General features: G+C 54.8%; 1 protein-coding gene across 1 annotated transcript; it reads left to right on the plus strand.

Moving 5' to 3' along the window:
- The first annotated feature begins 4027 nt into the window (after window positions 1-4027).
- JAK3 (Janus kinase 3) lies at window positions 4028-26019 on the plus strand. The gene is made up of 25 exons (XM_064381647.1): window positions 4028-4096; window positions 5912-6027; window positions 7436-7632; window positions 7970-8093; window positions 8382-8493; window positions 8700-8845; window positions 9248-9542; window positions 10083-10205; window positions 10306-10463; window positions 12287-12398; window positions 13065-13251; window positions 14707-14834; window positions 15020-15151; window positions 16477-16561; window positions 17848-17975; window positions 18684-18816; window positions 18896-19047; window positions 19177-19327; window positions 19990-20129; window positions 20211-20400; window positions 21075-21199; window positions 21456-21628; window positions 22214-22331; window positions 22607-22717; window positions 25818-26019. The coding sequence occupies exons 2-25, from the start codon at window positions 5930-5932 to the stop codon at window positions 25929-25931; spliced, it is 3432 nt and encodes a 1143-aa protein (XP_064237717.1). The 5' UTR covers window positions 4028-4096; window positions 5912-5929; the 3' UTR covers window positions 25932-26019.
- Window positions 26020-26444: the final 425 nt, after the last annotated feature.

Genomic DNA, 26444 nt, shown 5'->3' on the forward strand with positions numbered 1-26444 from the left:
AGTAGAGATGGGGTTTCGCCATTTTGGCCAGGCTGGTCTTGAACTCCTGACCTCAGGTGATCCACGTGTCTCAGCCTCCCACAGTGATAGGATTACAGGTATGAGCCACGGCACCTGGCATTTGTTTGTTTGTTTGTTTTTTGACATCTTCGAGGACCTGCCTGGAGTCTCACTGTCGCTCAGGCTGGAGTGCAGTGGCGTGATCTCAGCTCACTGCAACCTCTGCATTCTGGGTTCAAGCAATTCTCCTGTCTCAGCCTCCCGAGTAGCTGGCATGACAGGTGCCCACCACCACACCTGGCTAACTTTTTAAAATTTTTATTTATATATGTTTTGAGAAGGAGTCTTGCTCTATCACCCTCTGGAGTGCAGTAGCATGATCTTGGCTCACTTCAACTTCTGCCTCCCAGGCTCAAGCAATTCTGCTGCCTCAGTCCCCCTCGTAGCTGGAATTACAGGTGCATGCCACCACACCTGGCTAATTTTTGTATTTTTTAGTAGAGATGGGTTTTCACCATGTTGGCCAGGCTGGTCTCGAACTCCTGACCTCAGGTCATCTGCTCGCCTTGTGTATCAAAGTGCTGGGATTACAGGTGTGAGCCAGCGCGCATGCCTGCTTCACTGCACTCCTAATTTTCATTTGGCACGTGAAGCTCCGGACCTTTTTTTGAGTTTAAGAGCTGTTTGTCCTTCATTTTCTTTGACTTCTGGATTCATATCCACCTACGTGGTTGGCATTTTCTTGCTGCTTTATAGATGTTACTTATATAATGAAGATACTTTATCCATGAGTTGAACTTTGTTTCCAGTTACATTTTGATTTGATTCTATTCTTTCACTGTGTTTACGAACTTCGTGTCAGCAGAAAAATGTGAGTGTTTACATCACTGGCACACCCCAGTTTTCTTTGGCAAGTTCTGGGTTCTGTCCCCTGATCTTTTTTCTTTTTTTGAAACAGAGTCTCATTCTGTTGCCCAGGCTGGAGTGCAGTGATACAATCTTGGCTCCCTGCAACCTCTGCCTCCCGGGTTCAAACGATTCTCCTGCCTCAGCCTCCCAAGTAGCTGGGATTACAGGTAGGTGCCACCACGCCCGACTATTTTTTTTTCCTGTATTTTTAGTAGAGATGGAGTTTCACCGTGTTAGCCAGGATGGTCTCGATCTCCTGACCTCGTGATCCTCTGGCCTTGGCCTCCCAAAGTGCTGGGATTACAGGCGTGAGCCACCGCACCTGGCCAGAACTTCCTTTTTTTAAAAAAATTTTTGTTTATTTATTTTTTGAGACAGAGTCTCACTCTATCACCCAGGCTGGAGTGCAATGGCGCAATCTCAACTCACTGCAACCTCTGCCTCCCGGGTTCAAGCGATTCTCCTGCCTCAGCCTCCTGAGTAGCTGGGACTACAGGTATGAGCCACCACATCCAGCTAATTTTTGTATCTTTAGAAGAGACGGGGTTTCACCATGTTGGCCAGGCTGATCTCGAACTCCTGACCTCAGGCGATCTTCTTGACTCGGCTTCCCAAAGTGCTGGGATCACAGGTGTGAGCCACCACGCCTGGCCCGGACTTCCTTATAGAAACCACACGTCCTTCTCTGGGGTTGAGGGTACCACTTTGGGCCTCACCCCAATATCCTCTTATGCATTCTCAAAACATTGCAGGAACCATCACACTAGAGGAAGCAGAGGCGCAGAAACTCACTGTACCTCCTGGAGAATGGAGGCTTCAGTCTCGGGCCAGGGATGGGGCCATAAGGTTGCATTACTGTCTGCTGAAACCACCAGGAAGTGAGAGAAAAATACACAGCTAAGCCTCTGCTTGGCACTTCCGGCTGCACGTCGGCTGTGGCTCCACTGAGCTGAGGACACCATCTATATCTCTTTCCCTTGACCCACGAGGCCCCACCCGTGCCATCAAATGAGTCTCATCAGCTCCCTGTATCCCTGACACCCTGCTCTTCTCAGGAACACTGAATTCACGCAGCTTCCTGGCCTTTGCCTGGGCTGTTCCCGTTGCCAGAACTCCCCACACTCCCACACTCTAAGGTCACTCTCTGGCTAGTCCCATTTGTTGCTGGATTTCAGTATCAAAGCCACCTCCTCCGGGAAGCCCTCCCAGACTTAGTCATCTCTCTTAGCAGCCTGGTCCCAGGGGCAACTGATATAATTATTGGGTAATAGTTTATTTATTGCCATCTCTCCTACTGGACTGTCAGCTCCCTTGGGCAGGGACTGGGTTTGCTTTGTCCTCGATTCCCTGTACGAAGGCTGTGCCCAAGAAGTATCTCTGGGTGATTGAACAGTTAAAATAAACAAAATACTTACCCAGACCATTTATGTGCTAAGATTTGTGATTGGGTTACAGAGATGAAGATGACTTTTTTTTTTTTTTTTTTTGAGACAAGGTCTCACTCCCATTGCCCCAGGCTGGAGTGCAGTGGCATGACCATGGCTCACTGCAGCCTCAACTTCCCGGGCTCAGGTGACCCTCCCACCTCAGCCTCCCCAGTAGCTGGGACTACAGGCACATGCCACCACACCCAGCTTCTTATTATTATTACTATATTTTTTGTAGAGATGGGGTTTCACCATGTTGCCCAGGCTGGTCTCGAACACCTGGGCTCAAGCCATCCTCCTGCGTCAACCTCCCAATGTGCTGGGATTACAGGTGTGAGCCACTGCGGCTGGCCACAACTTCTTATATCTATTCCTTATTATTTTTTTAAATTTTGTTTTTGTTTTTGTTTTTGAGACAGAGTCTCACTCTATTGCTGACTGGAGTGCAGTGGCACGATCTCAGCTCACTGCAACCTCCGTCTCCTGGGTTCCAGTGATTCTTCTGCCTCAGTCTCCTGAGTAGCTGGGATTACAGACATGTGCCACCATGCCAGGCTAATTTTTATACTGTTAGTAGAGATGGGGTTTCACCACGTTGGCCAGGCTGGTCTCGAACTCCTGGGCTCAAGCGATCTTCCCACCTGGGCCTCCCAAAGTCCTGGGATTAAGATGTGAGCCACTGCACCCGGTCATGACTTCTTCAATCTATTCCTGAAGCTCTACCTCCAGGAGCTCCGATCCTATTATCCTAAGAACACTGGCCCAGGTTTTGAATGCTGCCCGGACCTTCTGCCTCTTCCATTTGCTTATTTATTTATTTGAGACGGAGTCTTGCTCTGTCTCCCAGGCTGGAGTGCAGTGGCGCGATCTCGACTCACTGCAACCTTCACCTCCCGGATAGCTGGGATTACAGTTCTCCTGCCCTCAGCCTCCTAAGTAGCTGGGATTACAGGCATCACCACGACTGCCTACTTTTCCTATTTTTAGTAAAGATGAGGTTTCACCATGCTGGCCAGGCTGGTCTCGAACTCCTGACTTCAAGTGGTCCGCCTGCCTCGGCCTCCCAAAGTGCTGCAATTACAGGCATGTGCCACCATGCCCGGCTAATTTTTGTATTTTTGGTAGAGACAGAGTTTCGACACGTTGGTCAGGCTGCTCTCAAACTCTTGACCTCAAGTGATTCGCCCACCTCAGCTTCCCCAGCCTCCCAAAGTGCTGGGATACAGGCGTGAGCCACTGCACCCATCGTCTCCCTGAGTCTTAAGGAAGAAATACCTCAAAGAAGAACTTGACCTTCCTCTGGAACAACTTCCCTGCCTCCCTCCTGGGCAAATCCAGCCCGGTTTCCTTCCCTGGGTGCAAAATTAGTTCCAATGGGTGCCCGACTCACACATGCTACAGATGGGAAAACTGAGGCGACAAGGGCCGGGCTAGGGCCCCACTTCACAAGTGGGTCTGGAGTCGGCTGAGCCCCCCGCCCCCGTGTGACCCAGACCCTTCTCTGTGCTACATCAGTTCCCTCGGGTCAGGGGTCTCCAGCAGCCTGTCTGAGCCGGGCGGCTGTCGCAGAGGCTTCCGGAACTTTCTACCCGTCCTTGGCGGCCTCCCCGCCCCCGTCTCCCACAGGGCCCTAACTTTCGGTAAACGACAGTGGCTCAGGAAACCAAGGGGCCCACACAGGAAGGAGCCGAGTGGGACTTTCCTCTCGCTGCCTCCCGGCTCTGCCCTCCCTTTGAAGGCCCGGGATCCCTGCCTGCTAGGTAAGAGCTGGCGATGCCTCCGGGCTCTGCCCAGACCCTGGGGGAGGACGGTGGTGGCTGGGGATGGCGGGGCTGGTGCAGGGTGCTGCCAGGGCAAAGGCGAGCTCGCCTTCCAGGCCTCGGAGGAAAGCTGCGAGACAGACAAGAGCTGAGACTCGCATCCCCCAGGCGCTCCCTTCTCAGCTTCGACCAAGGCCCCCCGAGTTGCCCGCCTTGTGGACTTGGAGGAGTCACTGCGCATGCGCCACGGGCTTGGTGTTTCGGTGGGGGTTGGGGTTGCGGTTGCGGGGTGACTAGGGGGCGGAGTTCCCAGCCCCGACCCTCCAAGCCTTCCCTGTCCAGACACAGGGTGCCCCACCACGCCAGGATGCAGAATGTTGGGAATTATAAACAGGGGAGGCTGAGGCGGAAGGGTAGCTCGAGGCCAGGAGTTCAAGACCAGCCTGGGCAACAGAGCCAGACCCCGTTTCTACAAACATTTTTCAGAAACCAAAAAAAACAAAAACAAAACAAAACAAACAAACAAAAACACCCATGGCGTTTTCTGGGCCCAAACATCACCTCTGACTTTTCCTTTTTTTTCTTTCAATATTAAAAAATAATAATATTTTGTTTAAAAATGTTTTTTGGAGAAAGGGGTCTCTGTTGTCCGAGCTGGTCTCTAACCCCTGACCTCAAGCTATCCTCCTGCCTCAGCCCACCAAGTAGCTGGGATTGCATTGGGGTGCCACTGCCACCGAAGCTTTATTTTAAACTTGATTGAGGCTGGGCACAGTGACTCACACCTGTAATCCCAGCACTTTGGGAGGCTGAGGCCAGCGTATCACTTGAGGTCAGGAGTTTGAGACCAGCCTGGCCAACATGGTGAAACACCGTCTCTACTAAAAACACAAAAATTAGCCAGGCATGGTGGTGGCGGGCGCCTGAAATCCCAGCTACTTGGGAGGCTGAGGCAGGAGAATCTCTTGAACCCGGGAGGTGGAGGTTGCAGTGAGCTGAGATTGAGCCTTTGCACTCCAGCCTGGGCAACAGAGGGAGAATCTGTCAAAACAAACAAACAAACAAAAAAACAAGTAACAACAACAAAAAAAAAACACTTGAGGCCGGGCGCGGTGGCTCACGCCTGTAATCCCAGCACTTTGGGAGGCCGAGGCGGGAGGATCACCAGGTCAAGAGATCGAGACCATCCTGGCCAACATGGTGAAACCCCGTCTCTACTAAATATACAAAAAATTAGCTGGGTGTGGTGGCGTGCGCCTGTAGTCCTAGCTACTGGGGAGGCTGAGGCAGGAGAATTGCTTGAACCCGGGAGGCGGAGGTTGCAGTGAGCCGAGATCGCGCCATTGCACTCCAGCCTGGCGCCTGGCGACAGAGGAAGACTCTATCTCAAAACAAACAAACAAACAAAAAACACTTGATTGGCTGATGTCGAGGGTAGGATAAAGAGGACATGCTACGTGATTCTATTTCTATAAAGGGCAAAACTAGGCATCACAGGCTCTGCCGTTACAATCAGGATAGGATTTGTCTCTGGCAGACATGGGGCTCCTCCAAGGTTCCTGGGACTAAGAATGTGCTCATTCTTCATATGGGCATTGATCAAAGTGTCCCTTTGGTAAGGATTTTTTTTTTTTTTTTTTTTTTTTCCTGAGACGGAGTCTCTCTCTGTCACCCAGGCTGTAGTGCAGTGGCACGATCTCGGCCCACTGCAGTCTCCGCCTCCTGGGTTCAAGTGATTCTCCTGCTTCAGCCTCCCAAGTAGCTTGGATCACAGGCACGCGCCACCACGCCCAACTAATTTTTTTGTATTTTTAGTAGAGACGGGGTTTCACCATGTTGGCCAGGATGGTCTCGATCTCCCGACCTCGTGATCCACCCACCTCAGCCTCCCAAAGTGCTGGGATTACAGGCGTGAGCCACCGCGCCCGGCGGTAAGATTCTTTCCCCTGCAAGACTTCCCTTCCCACGGTAACCACCACCACACACCACTGTGCCAATTGCCCTTCCTGTTTGGTTTAACAGGCATTTGTTGATTGCTTACCGGCACATCATCAGGAAGTGTACGAATTAATGCAGATTAATTGAGTTGACCCTTTAGGCCTGGATTGGGCTGAGCCAACCGCCTCACTGAGGCTTCTGGGGAGTCAGCCCATTTCACAGCTACGAAAGCTGAGTCCTAGGGCCCTAGTCTTCTGGGTGTCTTAAACCTCATTTGGCCCCGCGCGTTTTCTCAAGCCTGTAATCCCAGCATTTTAGGAGGCCAAGGCGGGTGGATCACCTGAGGTCAGGAGTTCCAGACCAGCCTAGTCAACACGGTGAAACCCCGTCTCTACTAAAAATACAAAAATTAGCTGGGTGTGGTGGCACATGCCCCCTGTAATCCCAGCTCCTTGGGAGGCTGAGGCAGGAGAATCGCTTGAACCCAGGAGGTGGAGTGAGCTGAGATTGCGCCACTGCACTCCAGCCTGGGGACAGAGCCAGACTCCATCCCAAAACCAAAACCAAAAACCTCTTTAATGCCGCCCCACCACAGCCCCAGGGTATTGTTTTGGAACATTGTTTTGTATTTTGTATTTTGTATTTTTTTTTTTAAGAGAGAGATAAGGTCTTACTCTGCTGCCCGGGCTGGAGTGCAGTAGTGTGATCATAGCTCAATGTAGCCTCAGCCTCCAGGGCTGAAGGCATCCTCCCGCCTCAGCCTCCCAAGTAGCTGGGACTCTGGGGGTGTATCACCATGCCCTGCTAAATGAGGTCTCAGATTCCTAGCCTTAGTGATCCACCCACCTCGGCCTTTCAAAGTGCTGGGATTACAAGGCATTTTTTCTTTTTGAGAGGAGCTCTCACTATATTGCCCAGTCTGGCTTCGAACTCCTGGTCTCAGCCAGGCGAGGTGGCTCACACCTGTAATCCAGCATTTTGGGAGGCTGTGGCAGATCACTTGAAGCCAGGAGTTCGAGACCAGCCTGGACAACATAGTGAAACCCCGTCTCTACTAAAAATACAAAAAAATTAGCTGGGCGTGGTGGCGCACGCCTGTAATGCCCCAGCTACTGGGGTGGCTGAGGCAGGAGAATCTCTTGAACCTGGGAGGCAGAGGTTGCAGTGAGCTGAGATTGCACCACTGCACTCCAGCCTGGGCAATAGCGCAAGACTTTGTCTCAAAAAAACAAAAATCAAACTCCTGGTCTCAAGCTATCCTTCCTCCTTGGCCTCCCAAAGTGATGGGATACAGGTGTGAGCCACCGCGCCCGGCCTCCAGCACGCCTTTCCATGCTCCCCCTACCCCATAAGTCCAGTCCCCTCTGGCCAGGACTGAGGAGCTGCCTCTCTGTGCCCCAGGCAAGCTGCACTCATGGCACCTCCAAGCGAAGAGACGCCCCTGATCCCTCAGCGTTCCTGCAGCCTCTTGTCCACGGAAGCTGGTGCCCTGCATGTGCTGCTGCCCGCTAGGGGCCCAGGGCCCCCCCAGTGCCTAACTTTCTCCTATGGGGACCACTTGGCTGAGGACCTGTGCGTGCAGGCTGCCAAGGCCAGCGGTGAGTGCATCCCTAGAAGATCGGGCCAGAGGGAAGGATAGGGCTGTGTGGAGCCAAGATTGGGAGCTGGAATAGATGCCTACAGAAATCGGCATTGGAGCTGGGGCTTTGAGGGATGAGTAGGAGTTTGGCAATGGAGAAGGGTGTGAAGGGTGGGCCTTTGAGGCAGAGGGAATGGTATGTGCAAAAACTCAGAGGTGTGACCCGCACATGAAGGGGACACCTGGTCATCCCTTGTGGTATGGAAGGGATCTGGACGGTTGGGTATGAGCCTGGCACTCCTGCGGGGCACAGGTGAGGTGACTCGGGAGGGTGCTGATGCAACCGCCTCCTATAGGCATCCTGCCTGTGTACCACTCCCTCTTTGCTCTGGCCACCGAGGACCTGTCCTGCTGGTTCCCCCCAAGCCACATCTTCTCCGTGGAGGATGCCACCACCCATGTCCTGTGCTACAGGATTCGGTAGGAAGAGCACCACCAAACCCCAGGGATTGTACAATGTTATCTCCTTGCATTTCGAGGTGCCCACACCCCCATCCCAGGGAGGGGACATGATCACTACCCGTTTCTCAGATGAGGAAACAGACCAGAGAGGGTGGGTCACTTGCCCAAGGTCACACAGAAAGTTAAAGGTACAAGCTGGGCTCTGTGAGGCCTCTGCAGAATCTGCCCCCCACCGCCTCCACCATACTGTCACTCCTACTGAGGCTACGTTTCACTTTCAACCCAGGGCTCTTTCCCCCCTCACAGCTTTTACTTCCCCAATTGGTGTGGGCTGGAGAAGTGCCACCGCTTCGGGCTGCGAAAGGATTTGGCCAGTGCTGTCCTTGACCTGCCGGTCCTGGAGCACCTCTTTGCCCAGGTGGGACTCTGCCTAGGGTTTGGCCCAGGGGGTTGGGCGTCCGAGAGGCAACATCAGGGCTGGCTTGCAATCAGGTGGGACCTCGTCTGACCCTCCCTGTGGCAGTCCAGGGGTGCGGGTCTGCCCAGGATTGGGGGTTCTGCAGGTTAGCATCAGGGCTTGAGGCTGGGTGGCCTCAGCTAATGCTCCCTGTGTGGTGCCCCCAGCACCGCAGTGACCTGGTGAGTGGACGCCTCCCTGTGGGCCTCAGCCTCAAGGAGCAGGGTGAGTGTCTCAGCCTGGCTGTGCTGGACCTGGCCCGGATGGCGAGGGAGCAGGCCCAGCGGCCAGGAGAACTGCTGAAGACTGTCAGGTGAGAGCCACCAGGCTGTGGGGACCGCCTCTGCTTGGAGTGAGCAACATGGGCTCCATCCGGTGCCGGGCTCCCACCATGCAGCTCCCCTGCAATCTTTCCTATGACCCAGGGCCTCCCATGAACCCAGCCCTCCCTACCCCCAGGCTCCAGCTGGACAGACACCTGACCTTCCCCAGCTAAAAGGCGTGTGGGGTCCCCGTCCGACCTGTGGGCGCCAGTGGCCCTCCCCTACTCTGAGGTCCAGTCCCCATACCGGCCCCTGAATGAGAGTCCCTATGTGCCTCGTGCCCCAACTGGGGCCGCACCCCAGCCCCTGGGCTAAAGCCTGGGTTTGTGTGTGTCCCCGCGGGGACCCCTCCCCACGCTAAGGGCCGGCTCCCTCCCCTCCAACCTCCGCAGCTACAAGGCCTGCCTACCCCTCAGCCTGCGCGACCTGATCCAGGGCCTGAGTTTCGTGACGCGGAGGCGTATTCGGAGGACCGTGCGCAGGGCCCTGCACCGCGTGGCCTCCTGCCAGGCCGACCGGCAGTCGCTCATGGCCAAGTACATCATGGACCTGGAGCGGCTGAATCCGGCCGGGGCCGCCGAGACCTTTCACGTGGGCCTCCCCGGGGGCCCTGATGGCCAGGACGGGCTGGGGCTGCTCCGCGTGGCAGGTGACCGCGGCCTCGCCTGGAGCCCTGGAGGACAGGAGGTGAGGGCGGACCCCGCTGGGCGGGGCCAATGGGGCGGGGCTAGGTAGGGGCCGCAGAGTGGGCGGGGATGTGGGGCGGAGCCAAAGCGAAAGGGTCGGGGAAGTGGGCGAGGCTTAAGGAGGGGCGGGGCTTAGAAAGGGTGGAGACTACGAGAGTGGGAGGAGCAAGCGAGTGAAAGGTGGGGCTGAGCGACGCGGGAATGAAAATGTGAGGGGCTGAGGAGGGGAGTGGCTGGGTGGGCGCGGGAACCAGGGAGTGAGGCTCCGAGAGCTGGGAGGCTGCGAAGCGGGGCAGAGATCGAGGAGCAGAGCACTGGCAGAGAGAAGGAGGCGAGGATTGGCAGGGGGTGGGTGGGAGATGTTGGGGGATAGGCAGGGGAGGGGTTGAGAGGGGTGGGGTTGACAGGAGGGGGCGGGGTTTGGCGGGGTTGAGTGGGAAAGGGGTAGAGAAGGAGATGGCGTGGCTGGGTGCTCCGGCTCGTGGGCGTGGGTTGGTGGGGTACAGCAGGGTCCCCACCTCTATCCTTCCCTCCTTCCCAGGAACTCCAGCCCTTCTGCGACTTTCCAGAAATCGTAGACATTAGCATCAAGCAGGCCCCGCGCACTGGCCCGGCCGGGGAGCACCGTCTGGTAACTGTCACCAGAACAGACAATCAGATTTTGGTGAGTGCAGGCTCCCCTCCCCTCCGGCCTTACCCCGAGGGCGGGACCGGCACCCTCGGGTTGCAGTGGGCTCCTGGGCTCCGACGCTCGTCCCTCGCAGGAGGCCGAGTTCCCGGGGCTGCCTGAGGCGCTGTCCTTTGTGGCGCTCCTGGACGGCTACTTCCGGCTGACCACGGACTCCCAGCACTTCTTCTGCAAGGAGGTGGCTCCGCCGAGGCTGCTGGAGGAGGTGGCCGAGCAGTGCCACGGCCCCATCACGTAAGGACCTGCCCTCCATTCCCACCTCCGCGGCCACGCGGGGCCCCTCCCCTTCTCCTCGCCTTCCAGGAGCCCTGGACAGGGGCCCAGTGCCCACACCGGACGTGCTGCACAATCAGCCCCGGTGAAGCTGGAGTCTCCTTCTGCTCTGTAGGGCGACCACTACTGTCTCTCAGACCCCAGGGCCATTTCCTGGAGACGGACAAGTCACCCACCTTCACCTACAGGCTCTTGTTTAATCTCCCAGGAAGGGCGGGCATAGTGGCGCACGCATGCAATCCCAGCGCTTTGAGGGGTCAAGGCGGGAGGATTGTTGAACTCAGGAGTTGGAGGCCAGTCTAGGCAACAAGAGAGACCTCATCTCTATAAAAAAAATATGAAAAACAAACAAACAAACAAACAAAAAAAACAGCTGGGTGTGGTGGTTGGCCTGTAGTCCCAGCGACTGTGGAGGCTGAAGCAGGAGGATCACTTGAGCCCAGCAGTTGGAGGCTGCAGTGAGCTGAGATTGCACTCCAGCCTGGGGAACCGAGCAAGACCCTGTCTCTATTTGTAGGGCACGTTGGGAGCCTGATGTAGGGCTGAGTGCCCACAGGGTCGTGGGGTGAGCCTTATGCTGTGCTGAGGCGCAGGATCCGAGAAATAAAGAGACAGGACACGCAGCTGGGCTCAGGGGGCCACACCACCTATAAGCAGAGTCAGGCGAGGCCCCGAATGTCCAGAAGCATGAGTATTTATTGTGTATAGGTTAGGGGGCAGGGCAGTGAGTGAAATCATCTTTAGGGATTGTGATAGGGTCTTGAGCAATAAAACATGGGGTCCACCCCCATTAGGTCACCTAGGCCAGGAGGTGGACAGTGCGCGGCAAGGGGCCCGTTCCCATGAAGGCAAGGGCCGTGTGCAGTAAGGGGTCCACCCCCATTAGGTCACCGAGGCTTGAAGGTGGGCCGTGCACAGTGAAGAGGGTGCAGTGTGCAATACTTCTATCTATGGGCAAACTACTTCTAAGAAGATTTATAAGAGGATGCTTTAAGTCCCATAGCAGTGACAGAGCTGTCGAGGTTACCGCCACCTTCTGGCAGCTTCCAATGGGTTCTATAGGAGGATGCTTTTCAAGTAGCACAGTGACCAGAGCTGATAAAGTTCACAGTCACCAAGGTGGATTGCCGTTCCGAGGGCAGCCTTCCACAAGAACTGGAGCAAGGTCCTACAACTCCTTCATCAGGAGGAGTGGCTCTTGCCCCAAGCCTGCCATACAGCGGGTATCTTTACGATACTGAACGCTGCCGCCTGGGCCATGGATTCTTGTCCTGGTGTAACTGTTTTCCCTTAATTCATGCTCTGTACTGTGTCCACTCTAGGCATTCCTCCAATTATGAGCTAAGATATAATTATAGGTATATATGTAGGGAAATATTCTTTAGGCACTCATACTATCAACTATTATATGATTATATATAGAGGATTATATAAAGTGATTCATCAAGCCCTATTTCTATAAACAAATATATGATTATGTAAAGGATTATATAAAAGGAAATAGCTGAGTAGTAAAACTATAAAGTGAGATATTCCTCAAGCCCTGACCGTGCCAGGGTTCTGCTTAGCTCTCATTCCTCGGTGCCGATATGGGGGATTACCCACATCTATTTTTTAAAAAATCTCCTAGGAAGAGGCCAAGACTTATGGCTGATTTGATAAATGGGAGAAGGGTGTCACCTGGCAAAAATCCCAGGGCTACAGAGGTACTAAATTTGAACCCAGGTCTCTGTCTTCTCCTGTCTCTGACTTTCCTTCCCCTTCCCTCTCACCTTTCTCCACAGTCTGGACTTTGCCATCAACAAGCTTAAGACTGGGGGCTCAGTTCCTGGCTCCTATGTTCTCCGCCGCAGCCCCCAGGACTTTGACAGCTTCCTCCTCACTGTTTGTGTTCAGGTCGGTCTACTGCTAGGGTGGGTAGTGGAGGGCTTCCTGGAGGAGGTGACGTTTGAGTTGAGATCTAAAAGATCAGTCGGCATTTGGTTCCTGAAGAATGGGAGGGAAAGAGAAGAGAAGAGAAATGAAGAGAACAGCATATGCAAAGGTCGAGAGAATGCAATGAGTTTGTGGTGCTTTAGGAAGAAGGACTGAGGCTGGGCATGATGGCTCATACCTGTAATCCCGGCACTTTGGAAAGGCCAAGGTGGGTACATCATCTGAGGTCAGGAGTTCAAGACCACCCTGGCCAGCGTGGTGAAAGCCCATCTCTACTACAAATACAAAAATTAGCTGGGTGTGGTGGTGCAGGCCTGTAATCCCAGGTACTTGGGAGGCTGAGGCAGGAGCATCACTTGAACCTGGGAGATGAAGATTGCAGTGAGCAGAGATTGCACCATTGCACTCCAGCCTGGGGCAACAGAGTGAGACTCTGTCAAAGAAAGAAGGAAAGAAAGAGATGAAAGAAAGAAGAAAGGAAAGAAAGGAGAGAGGGAGGGAGAAAATAGAAAGAAAGGAAGTGAGGGAAGGAGGGGAGAAGGAAAGAGAGGGAAAGGAAGGAAGGAAGAGAGAAGGAGGGAGAGTGCTGCCCACTCCCACTCAGGGACCACTCACTCTTCTTTGCAGACACCCCTCGGTCCTGATTATAAGGGCTGCCTCATCCGGCGCAGCCCCACAGGATCCTTTTTTCTGGTTGGCCTCGGCCAACCCTACAGCAGTCTTCGAGAGCTCCTGGCAACCTGCTGGGATGGAGGGCTGCACGTAGACGGGGTCCCAGTGACCCTCACCTCCTGCTGTATCCCCAGACCCAAAGGTGAGCCCTCTCCTCCCCTGAAATGAGCGGCTGATCTGGGACCCTGGCTTTCTATGTCTGTGACAGCTCCTGTGTGGGTGGCAAGTGGCGGAAACTGCGGGTCAAGGTGGATTAGGGAAGAAAAGGTGATTTATTGGCTCAGCAGTTAGAGATAAATAACCTTCAGGTCTGGCTTGATCTAGGTATAGCTAGATTTGAGCCATGTCATCTGCACCTAGTCTCTCTCCATCTTTCAGCTCTTCCTCTGGGTGAATTTCACTCTTAGACAAACCCCTCTGACGGGACAACTCTGAGATGTGAGTTCTTCAGAGTCTCCCAGAATCTCTAGTAGAACTGGGCCCTGGTTGTTCACACTGTCCACAGTACTACCTGTTCTGTAAAGCCCTGCAGGGCTCCTCCCTTCCCTGTCTCTCATCCCAAATCCCTATGGGGACTTTCTGGATCTCCTTTCCTTCCTTCCTTCCTTCCTTCCTTTTTTTTTTTTTTTTTTTTTTTGAGACGGAGTTTCGCTCTTGTTGCCCAGGCTGGAGTGCAATGGCGCGATCTCCAATCACTGTGACCTCCGCCTCCCAGGCTCAAGCCATTCTCTTGTCTCAGCCTGCCGAGTAGCTGGGATTATAGGCATGTGCCACCGCACCCGGCTAGTTTTGTATTTTTAAGTAGAGACAGGGTTTCTCCATGATGGACAGGCTGGTCTTGAACTCCCAACCTCAGGTGATCCACCCATCTCGACCTCCCAAAGTGCTGGGATTACAGGCGTGAGCCACTGTGCCCAGCCTCTTCTGGATCTCCTTTCAAATAAATCATGTGCCAGCCAGGCGTGGTGGCTCACGCCTGTAATCCCAGCACTTTGGGAGGCTGAGTCAGACGGATCACTTGAGGTCAGGAGTTTGAGACCAGCGTGGCCAACATGGTGAAATTCCATCTCTACTAAAAATACAAAAATTAGATGGGCGTGGTGGAGCACACCAGTAATCCCAGCTACTCAGGAGGCTGAGGCAGGAGAATTACTTGAACCTGGGAGGTGGAGGTTGCAGTGAGCCGAGATCTCACCACTGCACTCCTGCCTGGGCAACAGAATGAGACTCAGAAAAGAAAAAAAATTATCCGTGCATGGTGGTGCACACCTGTAGTCCCAGCTACTCAGGAGGCTAAGGCAGGAAAATCACTTGAACCTGGGAGGCGGAGGTTGCAGTGAGCAGAGACCACATCACTCCAGCCTGGATGACAGAGCAAGACTCCATCTCAACAACAGCAATGACAACAGAAAGCAAATAAACCATGTGCCCTGGAGTCTCCATCTCAGGGTCGGCTCCTAGGGGTGCCCCAAACTAAGGAGTGCAATGGCGCCATCTCGGCTCGCTGCAACCTCTGATTTCACCTCTGATTTCTGGCTTTTCTTGGGGACGTTTCAGCTCTGATTTCTGGTATTTCTCCCTCATTCTGTCCCCATAGAAAAGTCCAACCTGATTGTGGTCCGGAGAGGTCGCAGCCCACCCACATCCTCCCTGGTTCAGCCCCAATCCCAATGCCAGCTGAGCCAGATGACATTTCACAAGATCCCCGCGGACAGCCTGGAGTGGGTAAGGGGCCCTGGGAAATGGGGCGATACCTCAGTCTGGGGCCCAGAGATGCAGATGTGTGGCCTCAGGCATGTGCTATAAGTTTCTTTTGCCTCTGTTTTCTCCTCTGTAAAATGGGGCCAGCAGTGGGCTGGGATCCTGCATGAACCCTCACTGGGCCCTTCTGCTGTCCCCTCACCATCCAGCATGAGAACCTGGGCCATGGGTCCTTCACCAAGATTTACCGGGGCTGTCGCCACGAGGCAGTGGATGGGGAGGCCCGACAGACAGAGGTGCTGCTGAAGGTGATGAACGCCAAACACAAGAACTGCATGGAGGTGAGAGGGGTGGGGACCAGACCTTTGGAGGCAGGGCTGGCTGGAGAGGGGGTCATGGACACAGAGAAATTTAAAAACACACAGGGCCTGGGTGCGGTGGCTCATGCTTGTAATCCCAGCACTTTGGGAGGCTGAGGCAGGAGGATGGTTTGAAGCCAGGAGTTCCAGAACAGCCTAGGTAACATCGCGAGACCTGGTCTCTACAAAAAAATTAAAAAAAATTAGCCAGGTATAGTGGCACGTGCCTGTAGTCCCAGCTACTCAGGAGGCTGAGGAGGGAGGATCACTTAAGCACAGGGGTTTGAGGCTGCAGGGAGCTTTGATCATGCCACTGCACTCCAGCCTGGGTGACAAAGGGAGACCCTGCCTCTAAAAAACAAAACAGGCCGTGTGTGGTCACTCACACCTGTAATCCCAGCACTTGGGGAGGCGGAGGTGGGTGGATCACTTGAGGCCAGGAGTTGGAGACCAGCCTGGCCAACATGGCAAAACCCTATCTGTACTAAAACAAAAATTAGCCTGGCATGGTGGTGGTGTGCACCTGTAGTCCCGGCTACTCGGGAGGCTGAGGCAGGAGAATTGCTTGAACCCAGGAAGCGGAGGTTGCAGTGAGCCAAGAACATGCCACTGCACTCCAGCCTGGTGACAGAGCAAGACTCCATCTCAATAATAATAATATTAATATTAATAAATAAATAAAGGTAGACTGTAGTGGGAACTTCCATCCCGTATCAGAAAATCATGGTAGTGACCTGGCGCGATGGCTCATGCCTGTAATCCCAGCACTTTGGGAGGCTGAGGCGGGCAGATCACCTGAGGTCAGGAGGTCCAGACCAGCCTGGCCAACATGGAGAAACCCCGTCTCTACTAAAAATACAAAATTAGCTGGGTGTGGTGGTGCACGCCTGTAATCCCCGCTGCTCGGAGTGGTGCCCTGGAGTCTTCATCTCGGGGTTGGCTTCTAGGGGGTACCCCAAACTAAGGCGGAGTGCAATGGCGTGATCTCGGCTCGCCGCAACCTCTGATTTCAGGCTGAGGCAGGAGAATCACGTGAACCTGGGAGGAGGAGGTTGCGGTGAGCCGAGATCGGGCCATTGCACTCCAGCCTGGGCAATAAGAGCGAGACTCCCTCTCAAAAAAAAAAAAAAAAGATAAAAGATAAAAGAAAACCATCATGGTAGTGTTGTATGTACTAATGGCGGACTCCAGGGCCAAAGGTAACCTGTGGGTAGGTTTTCACCTAAGGCAGTTTTGTGAGCACAACATTTGTGATCGTTGAAGTGGTAAGAACCCACACATCCTCTCTCCCTTGCCACCCTCCCCAGTCATTCCTGGAAGCAGCGAGCTTGATGAGCCAAGTGTCGTACCGGCATCTCGTGTTACTGCATGGCGTGTGCATGGCTGGAGACAGTGAGACCCCCCCCAACCCCTGCCTCACCAAGTCCAGGCTGTCCTTCCCGCCTCTGTTCTGAGCCTCAGTATGACAGCACCAGCCACGTGCTGGACCGCCCCGGATGGGGGCCGTGTCCATTACCCTTTATTCATGTCTCTCCATCATCACTCCTTGGAAAGCAGCTCCAGGTTCCCACCTGTGCCCAGCCCCAGAATGGTCTGAAGTCAGACAAAACTGGCTTTCCAATATCTGCAGCTTTGTACGTGACCTTTCTGAGCCCCGGTTTCATTGGTTGGGAGTCCAGGATGGGCCGGGAGCTGGGGACAGAGCCTAGAATGTGACAGGCAGGGTCTGATGAGATGTGAGGAGGGAAGCATGGGGCATTGTGGGTGGCCAGAGAGGCTGCTGGGCCAGCCTGGGGGTCGGGCAATGCTGTGGGTAGACAGAGATGCATTCTAACCTGGAAAGACAAGGGCAAGTGTGAATTAGGAAAGGAAGGAGTGTTCTAGGCAGAGGACGCAGGACATACAAAGGGTTAGAAGTGAGATACAGAGGTTGGGCACGGTGGGTCAGGCCTGTAATTGAAAAGCCAAGGCAGGCGGATCACCTGAGATCAGGAGTTCAAGACCAGCCTGGCCAGCATGGCAATACCTCGTCTCTACTAAAAATGCAAAATTAGCTGGGTGTGGTGGCACATGCCTATAGTTCCAGCTACTTGGGAGGCTTGAGCCTGGGAGGTGGAGGTTGCAATAAGCCAAGATAGCGCCACTCCACTCCAGCCTGGGCAACAGAGTGAGACTCCGTTTCAAAAGAAACGAAAAGAAAAAGAAAGCAAAGGAAAGGAAGAAAGAGAAAGAGAGAGAGAGAAAGAGAAGAAAGAAAGGAAGGAAGGAAGGGAAGGGAAGGAAGGAAGGGAAGGGAAAGAAGGAGGGAAGGCAGGAAGGAAGGCAGGAAGGAAGGCAGGAAGAAAGGAAGGAAGAGAAGGAAAGGGAAGGAAAGAGGGAAGGCAGGAAGGAAGGAAGGGAAGGGAAGAGAAGGCAGGAAGGAAGGCAGGAAGGAAGGCAGGAAGGAAGGACAGAAAGAAAGAAAAAAGAAACAGGGCTTGGCATCTTCTAGAAATTCCAAGCAAATCATTGAGAGCTGGAGGTGGGAGCAGAGGTGAGTATGGTATGAACAGAGGCAGCAGGGGAGGGAACAGACAGAGAGGAGTGTTCGAGAGACCGCGAGAGCCAGGATGTTGGCAGAGCGTCCTCAACACAGTGCAGTTCCGTCTCCCAACCTGCCTCTCCCTGCTGCCAACCAGGCACCATGGTGCAGGAGTTTGTACACCTGGGGGCAATAGACATGTATCTGCGCAAGCGTGGCCACCTGGTGCCAGCCAGCTGGAAGCTACAGGTGGTCAAACAGCTGGCCTATGCCCTCAACTATCTGGTGAGTTCTCCTCTGCCTGCTCCACCCTCCATTCACAGGGAAGGCTTTCTCTGGGGATTGGGAGTGGGCTCTGTAGTATGCATAGGAGTTTGGTAAGGGTTCGAGGGGAGGGCATTTTAGAACGAGGTTGTGAGAACACTAGAAGGGAACATGTCATTCATGGATGTCAGGGGGTGTAGTGAATGATGAGGCTAGGCAGGGGGGAAGGCTTCCTAGAAGAAGGGACATTGGAGATGGGGCCTTGAAGGTTGAGTAGAAGTTCATCGAGAAAAGAAAGGAAGGTGGGCACGTCAGGCTGAGGGAGCAGCCTAGGTTCCCTAGTATTGGAACAGCCTAGGTTCCTAGTGTATTGCACTAGGCCCTGCTGGGCCTATCAGGCAGTTCAGCTGGCAGGAGACCAGGGGGCCAGCGTGGAAGAGAAGTTCATGGGCAGCTTGAACAAGGGCCTTGATTGCCAGGCTAAGGCGCTTTCACTTTGTGTCAAAGGCACTGGGGAGCCACAGGATGGGTTTGAGAAGGGGAGGGACACAGCCAGGTCAGTGTAGGGGGTAAACTAAAGGGGCAAGACAGGATGTCAGGAGTCAGGGCTGATGCTGGAGCATGTCTGAGCAGTACCAAGTGGGTTTTGAAGGATGTATAGGAGTTTGCCAAACAGAGCCTTCATTCATCAAACCCTTCCTGGCATTTCCCTATGCCTGGCCCCCTTAGGAGGACAAAGGCCTCCCCCACGGCAATGTCTCTGCCCGGAAGGTGCTCCTGGCTCGGGACGGGGGTGATGGGAGCCCGCCCTTCATCAAGCTGAGTGATCCTGGGGTCAGCCCCACTGTGCTAAGCCTGGAGAGTAAGTTCCTGGAGGTGGAGGAGGGAGGGGCTGAGCAGGGCAAGGAAGTGGATCCCTCATCGCACTTCCATTCCCTCAGTGCTCACCGACCGGATTCCCTGGGTGGCCCCCGAGTGCCTCCGAGAGGCCCAGACACTTAGCCTGGAAGCTGACAAGTGGGGCTTCGGCGCCACCGTCTGGGAGGTGTTTAGTGGCGTCACCATGCCCATCAGCGCCCTGGATCCCGCTAAGGTCAGAGCCCCTCGCCTGCCATCGGTCACTGAGCCCCTACTGTGACAGAAGGGCAGACCGATACCCAGTTTGGGAGGTTGGGGTGGGTCTAGTGGGTTGGGGATGACAGACCCCTCCTCTCACCCTCAGAAACTCCAGTTTTATGAGGACCGGCAGCAGCTGCCGGCCCCCAAGTGGACAGAGCTGGCCCTGCTCATTCAGCAGTGCATGGACTACGAGCCAGTCCGGAGACCCTCCTTTCGAGCCATCATCCGTGACCTCAACAGCCTCATCTCTGCAGGTGCCCGCTGGGCCTGGTTGGGTGGGAAGAGCTGTGATGTCATGGGTAGGGTTAGGCTTGGTCTTGCTGCGTTGCCCAGGCTGGTCTTAAATTACCGGCTCAAGCAATCCTCCTGCCTTAGTCTCCCAAGTAGGTGGGATTACAGGCACAGACAACCATGCCCCGTGCGATACTTAGTCCTCATTCAATGAGGGTGTCCAGGCCCATAGGAACCTCTCACTTTGTGTCTCCACCCACCTCAGGCCTTGGGTTCCTGTTGGATCCTCTGCAGATAAAAGAGAGAGTGTGGAGGGTCCCATGTTAGGTTTCCATGGGCCAGGACTGGAGGGGCACCCAGCACATCTTGTCCATCAGCCCGAGCACAGTCATGTGGCCACGTTTCATAGTGGTGGAACGAGGGAAATGAGTTCTCATTATGTCCTCCGTCTTTGTAGCCATGGGGAGTTGCACAGGGTGTGTACTGCACAAGGAGTCTTCCTTTGCCTGGGACGGAGTGGGGGACACCTTTTCCCGGTCTCCACAAGGTAGACTTTGGCTTGCAATGGCCCTGCCATATGCACAGAGAGGGCCAATATGCAGATGCAAGTTGCACAGCAAGTGAGCTCAGGAGTGGGGCCGAGGATGAGAAGCGCTGCTTACCACTGGCCATGCCCCCGCCCCAGATTATGAGCTCCTCTCAGACCCCACACCTGGTGCCCTGGCACCTCGTGATGGGCTGTGGAATGGTACCCAGCTCTATGCCTGCCAAGACCCCACGATCTTTGAGGAGAGACATCTCAAGTACATCTCACAGCTGGGCAAGGTAAGGTGGGTAGGGCCGGGGTGGGTTGGAGACGGCGGGGCAGCATCCGGGCGCCTGGACACCAGCCCCACTATTCCCCAGGGCAACTTTGGCAGCGTGGAACTGTGCCGCTATGACCCGCTAGGCGACAACACAGGTGCCCTGGTGGCCGTGAAACAGCTGCAGCACAGCGGGCCAGACCAGCAGAGGGACTTCCAGCGGGAGATCCAGATCCTCAAAGCACTGCACAGTGACTTCATTGTCAAGTATCGTGGTGTCAGCTACGGCCCGGGTGAGCCAGCTCCTGGATGAGTGCACCAAGACGTATGGGTGCTTTTCAAAGTGCACATTCTTACCCTCCTGCGTGATTATGGATCCAGATTCTCATGGGTCACAGGTTTGAATCCTGACCCTACCCCTTACCAACTGTGCAACCTTGACTTTTCTGAGCCACAGTTTCCCCAGCTGATAAATGGGTTGTTGTGATATTTACTTGTTTTTTGTTTTTGAGACAGAGTCTCGCTCTGACACCCAGGCTGGAGTGCAGTCAGGCAATCTCGGCTCACTGCAACCTCTGCCTTCCGGGTTCAAATGATTCTCCTAAACCTCCTGAGTAGCAGAAATTATAGGAGCATGCCAGCACACCCGGCTAATTTTTGTTTTTAGTAGAGACGGGGTCTTCACCATGTTGGCCAGGCTGGTCTTGAACTCCTGACCTGGAGTGAGGCTCCCAAAGTGTTGGGATTACAAGCATGAGCCACCGTGCCTGGCCATGATATAGAAATAAATCAATGTATGTTGTAGAAGGTACGCAAGAGATATTAGCAATGTGTCATTGTCGTGGTTTCCATGTGACAGTCAGCAAAACTGAAGTCGAAAGGGACACAAGGTCCTGCTGTGAAAGGGGGGGAAAATGGGGGAAGGAGCAGGGCTGGGCCCTGCTGTGACAGCTCCTGCGTCCTCCAGGCCGCCAGAGCCTGCGGCTGGTCATGGAGTACCTGCCCAGCGGCTGCCTGCGCGACTTCCTGCAGCGGCATCGCGCTCATCTCGTTGCCAGCCGGCTCCTCCTCTACGCCTCGCAGATCTGCAAGGTGCGAGGGGGCGCCCCGGGACCTGTGGGGACTCAGCTGGCTCGGCCTGGGCAGGGGTCTGCATAGAGGTCGCGGTGAAGGCTGAGGAGTGAAGTTTGCGGTCCAGGTCTCGGGGGTGGTGGGGTTGACTTGATTCAGGATCAAAACTGCAGTGAAGTATGGCTCGTGGGTAGGGTTAGGCTTGGGGTCTGGGTTAGGATTAGAGTCCAGGTCAGGCGTGGGGTTCTCTCTGCACGCTCACCCCGCCGGTCCGCAGGGCATGGAGTACCTGGGCTCCCGCCGCTGCGTGCACCGCGACCTGGCCGCCCGGAACATCCTGGTGGAGAGCGAGGCACACGTCAAGATCGCTGACTTCGGCCTAGCCAAGCTGCTGCCGCTTGACAAAGACTACTACGTGGTCCGCGAGCCGGGCCAGAGCCCCATTTTCTGGTGGGGAACCCGCGCCCAGGCTCCGTCCCGACTTCCCACGGCTGTGACCCCGCCCCCAGCCATGGCCCCGCCCCTCCCGCTGCTTGCTCCGCAGCCTTAGCCTCGCCCTTCCTCTGCTCCAGCTCTGGTCCTGCCCACTCCCCAGAGCCCCGCCCCTCAACTGCACTGGCTCCTTCCTCTTTCCCTGCCCACTGACAGCCGCTCCCAGCCATAGCCCCGCCCCTCCTCAGCTCTGGCCCCTCCCACTCTTCACGGTCCCACCCCTCCAACTACTCTGGCTCCGCCCCTCAGCGCTGGCCCCCTCTTAGTTCCACCCTTCCCCCAGTTCTGGCCCCTCCCATCCCACGGCTCTGGCCCCGCCCCATCTCCGCCCCTCTGCAGTGACCCCGCCCCTGTCCCCAGCCTAGGGTCTTCCCAGGCACCTCCCAAGGCTGGAGAATCCACCCATCCCACAGCCGGGGAAACCGAGATCCTGGGGATGGGACTGACCTGCTTACAGTCCCCACCTACCCCGACCAGTTCCCCATTCCAAGGCTGCCCCCCTCTTCCTGTCCGTTCCTCAAGACCTCCCTGTTCCCTCGCCAGGTATGCCCCCGAGTCCCTCTCGGACAACATATTCTCTCGCCAGTCAGACGTCTGGAGCTTCGGGGTTGTCCTGTACGAGCTCTTCAGCTACTGCGACAAAAGCTGCAGCCCCTCGGCCGTGAGTCGGCTCCCTGGGCCCCCAGCCTCCTTCTCCCCGCACGGCCCTCATAGCCAATCTCCATCCTGTCTGCACCTGCGCCCCTTTTTAGCATGGGGTCACCTGGTCTCAGCATCTTAGGCCCCAGTGAGGAGGACCCTTCCTCACCTTTCTGACCCCCCACAGTACAGGCAGCCCCTCCCCCCTCCATCACAGATGGCCCCTCCCCCCACACGGGTGCCCCTCCCCCCCACAGAGACCCCTCCCCCACCACCTGCGCTCCTGCTTTGCTCCAGGAGTTCCTGCGGATGATGGCCTGTGAGCGGGATGTCCCCGCCCTCTGCCGCCTCCTGGAACTGCTGGAGGAGGGCCAGAGGCTGCCGGCGCCTCCTGCCTGCCCTGCTGAGGTGAGCGCGGTAGGGCTAGCCTCAGTTTCCCAGTCTGTAGATTGGGCCAGGGTCTCAGGCAACCAGCTAGCGCCTGAGTCTCTGGACTGAGAGGAAAGGCTAGAGTGTGAGGCTGATGAGGATCCTGGCCCCCACTTGGCTACTCTTTCACTGTGCGGCAAGTCAGAGCACTTTCAGAGCCTCAGTTTACTCTTTTCCAAAATGGGAATAGTAATGCCTTATAGGATGAGGGAGGATCAGACTCCTGGACGCCTGTGCCTATGAGGGCTCATCTGAAAGCTCTGCACAGAGTTGGTGCTCCATAAATGGTGGCGACGTTCATGGGTTTTTTGGTGTTTTTAGAGATGGAGCTCACTCTGTTCTGTTGCCCAGGCTGGGACACAGTCATAGCTCACTGCAGCCTCCAACATCTGGGCTCAAGTGATCCCCCTGCTTCAGCATCCCCAGTAACAGTGACTACAGGTGTACACCACCATGCCTGGCTAATTTTAAAATAATTTTTTAGAGATGGGGGGTCTCGCTATGTTGCCCAGGCTGGTCTTGAACTCCCGGACTCAAGCAATCCTCCTGCCTCGGCCTCCCAAAGTGCTGGGACTACAGGTGTACACCACCATGCCTGGTTAATTTTTTAAAAAATTATTTTGTTTAATTTTTTTTTTTTTTGAGACAGAGTCTTGCTCTGTCACCATGCTGGAGTGCAGTGGTGTGATCTTGGGTCACTGCAACCTCTGCCTCCCAGGTTCAAGCGTTCAAGCAATTCTCCTGCCTCAGCCTCCTGAGTAGCTGGGACTACAGGCGCGCACCACCATACCCAGCTAATTTTTATATTTTTAGCAGAGACAGGGTTTCATCATGTTGGCTAGGATGATCTCAATCTCTTGACCTCGTGATCCGCCCACCTCAGCCTCCCAAAGTGCTGGGATTACAGGCCTGAGCCACCACGTACCACCCTCTCATGGTTTATAATCATATAATAACCCCTGTGGAAGCGTCTGACATGCAGTTGGTCATTGATAAATTAATTTGTTCAGGCCAAAACCATTTATTGAGTGCCAACTGTGTGCCATAACTTGTTGGGTGCTGAGGACCCAGATGAGGAGAGAACCCTGTCCTCCCAGTAACTGCTAGCTGATGAGAACATCGCGTCCACTGGGCACGATGGCTCATGCCTATAATCCCGACACTTTGGGAGACTGAGGCAGAAGGATCACTGGAGCCCAGGAGTTCCAGACCAGCCTGGGCACCATAGTGAGACCCTGTCTCTACAAACGATACAAGCATTAGCCGGTGTGGTGACAATGCATCTGTAGATTCAGCTACTCGGGAGGCTGAGGCAGGAGGATCGCTTGAGCCCGGGAGGTCAAGGCTGCAGTGAGCCATTATCATGCCACTGCACCCCAGGCTGGACAACAGAGTGACACCCTGTCTCAAAACAAACAAAAAATTCTGGTAGTGATAAGTGTCTTGAAAGAGATGAACAGGCCAGGCACGGTGGCTCAAGCCTGTAATCCCAGCACTTTGGGAGGCCGAGGTGGATGGATCAGGAGGTCAGGAGTTCAAGATCAGCCTGGCCAACATAATGAAACCCCATCTCTACTAAAAATGCAAAAATTATCCAGTCGTGGTGGCGGGCGCCTGTAGCCCCAGCTACTCGGGTGGCTAAGGCAGGAGAATCGCTTGAACCCGGGAGGTGGAGATTGCAGTGAGCAGAGATCGCGCCATTGCACTCCAGTCTGGGCAACACAGAAAGACTCTGTCTCAAAAAAAAAAAAAAAAAATGAACAGAGGGAAATGGTGGGGTGGAGGTGATCAAAGAGGGCCTCTTGGGGGGAATGATGGAAGGAGGAAGAGCCCACCCATAGGTAAATCTAGGAGAAGACATTTCCAGTGGAGGGCACAGAAGGGGCCAAGGCCCTGGGGAAGGAATGAGCTGGGTCCTTTAAGCACCAGTGTGATGGAGGCAGGTTTGACTGCCTGGAACAAATGAGAAAGAGGAGGGAGATGAGTGAAGGAGGGCATCAGGGGAGAGGTGTGTTCTAAGCTCCGTAGCGGCCGGGCGCGGTGGCTCACATCTGTAAATCCCAGCACTTTGGGAAGCTGAGGCAGGTGAATCACATAAGATCAGGAGTTCAAGACCAGCCTGACCAACATGGTGAAACCTCATCTTTACTAAAAATACAAAATTAGCCAGGTGTGGTGGTGGGCACGTGTAATCCCAGCTACTCGGGAGGCTGAGGCAGGAAGATTGCTTGAACCCGGGAGGCGGAGGTTGCAGTGACCCGAGATCGCACCACTGCACTCCAGCCTGGGCAACAAGAGCAAAACTCTGTCTCAGATATGTAAATAAATAAAACCCACAGGGAGCCATGGGATGTTTTGGAGCAGAGATGGGATGGAATTTAATTTATGTTTTTTTGGTTTTTTTTAGATGGAGTTCACTCTGTTGCCCAGGCTGGAGTGCAGTGGTGTGATCTCGGGTCACTGCAACCTCCGACTCCCGGGTTCAAGCAATTCTCCTGCCTCAGCCTCCCAAGTAGCTGGGACTACAGGCATGCCCCACCATGCCTGGCTAAATTTTAGGTTTTTAGTAGAGATGGGGTTTCACCATGTTGGCCAGGCTGGTCTCAAACCCCTGACCTCAGATGATCTGCCCACCTTGGCCTCCCAAAGTGCTGGGATTACAGGTGTGAGCAACTGCACCTGGGCTTTAATTTATATTTTAAAACTGAATGAGGCCAGGTGCGGTGGCTCACGCCTATAATCCCAGTACTTTGAGAGGCCAAGGCGGGCAGATCACCTGAGGTCAGGAGTTTGAGACCAGCCTGGCCAACATGGTGAAACCCGTCTCTACTAAAAATACGAAATTAGCTGAGCGTGGTGGCGTGTGCCTGTAATTGCAGTGACTCAGGAGACTGAGGCAGGAGAATTACTTGAACCCAGGAGGTGGAGGTTGCAGTGAGCAGAGATTATGCCATTGCACTCCAGCCTGGGCCACAGAGCTAGACTCCGTCTCAAAAAAACAAAAACAGATAAACTGAATGGGAGTCGTGTCCTTCTGACTGCTCAGGCATGACTCCATTGTCTGTCTTCTGCCCCTCAGGTTCATGAGCTCATGAAGCTGTGCTGGGCCCCTAGCCCACAGGACCGGCCGTCATTCAGCACCCTGGGCCCTCAGCTGGACATGCTGTGTGTGGAGTGGAAGCCGGGGGTGTGAGACTCCCACCTTCACTGCTCACCCAGAGGGCAAACCCCACTCTGTCCTTTTTATAGCTCCTGCCTGCAGACCTCTGGACCAGGTCTCTGTTGACTGGCTGTGTGACCTTAGGCAGGGAGCTGCCCCTCTCTGGGCCTCGGAGGCCTTGTGAGGGTCCTCTACTTCAGGAACACCCCCATGACATTGCATTTCCAGGGTTCCTGTGGCTTGTGGAATAGCCTGTGGCCTTTTGGATTTGTTAAGATTCAAGACAGATGGGCAGATGTGTCAGTGGGGTCTCTGAGTCCTGGCTTGAAGATGCAAGGAACCAAATTTAAGTCCTTCCCATCTTCCCATCCCCTCAAGCCCTGGCCCTCTGAGTTTCCTTCTCTCTCTCTCTCTCTCTGTGAGACAGAGTCTCACTCTGCGATCTTGGCTCACCGCAACCTCTGCTTCCCAGGCTCAAGCGATTCTCCTGCCTCAGCCTCCCGAGTAGCTGGGATTACAGGTGTGCACCACCACACCCAGCTAATT

Source organism: Aotus nancymaae, unplaced genomic scaffold (assembly GCF_030222135.1).
Source record: "Aotus nancymaae isolate 86718 unplaced genomic scaffold, 86718_ANA_hifiasm-v0.15.2.pri h1tg000028l, whole genome shotgun sequence".
Classification (NCBI taxonomy): Eukaryota; Metazoa; Chordata; class Mammalia; order Primates; family Aotidae; genus Aotus; species Aotus nancymaae.

Bases quoted from the DNA above. Each gene is read 5' to 3' on its own strand.
- JAK3 (XM_064381647.1), top strand. From the start codon at position 5,930: ATGTTGGCCAGGATGGTCTCGATCTCCCGACCTCGTGATCCACCCACC. The intron at 8,094-8,381 runs GTAGGAAGAGCA...CCCCCCTCACAG, and splicing joins GTCCTGTGCTACAGGATTCG to CTTTTACTTCCCCAATTGGT. The intron at 20,130-20,210 runs GTAAGGTGGGTA...ACTATTCCCCAG, and splicing joins ACATCTCACAGCTGGGCAAG to GGCAACTTTGGCAGCGTGGA.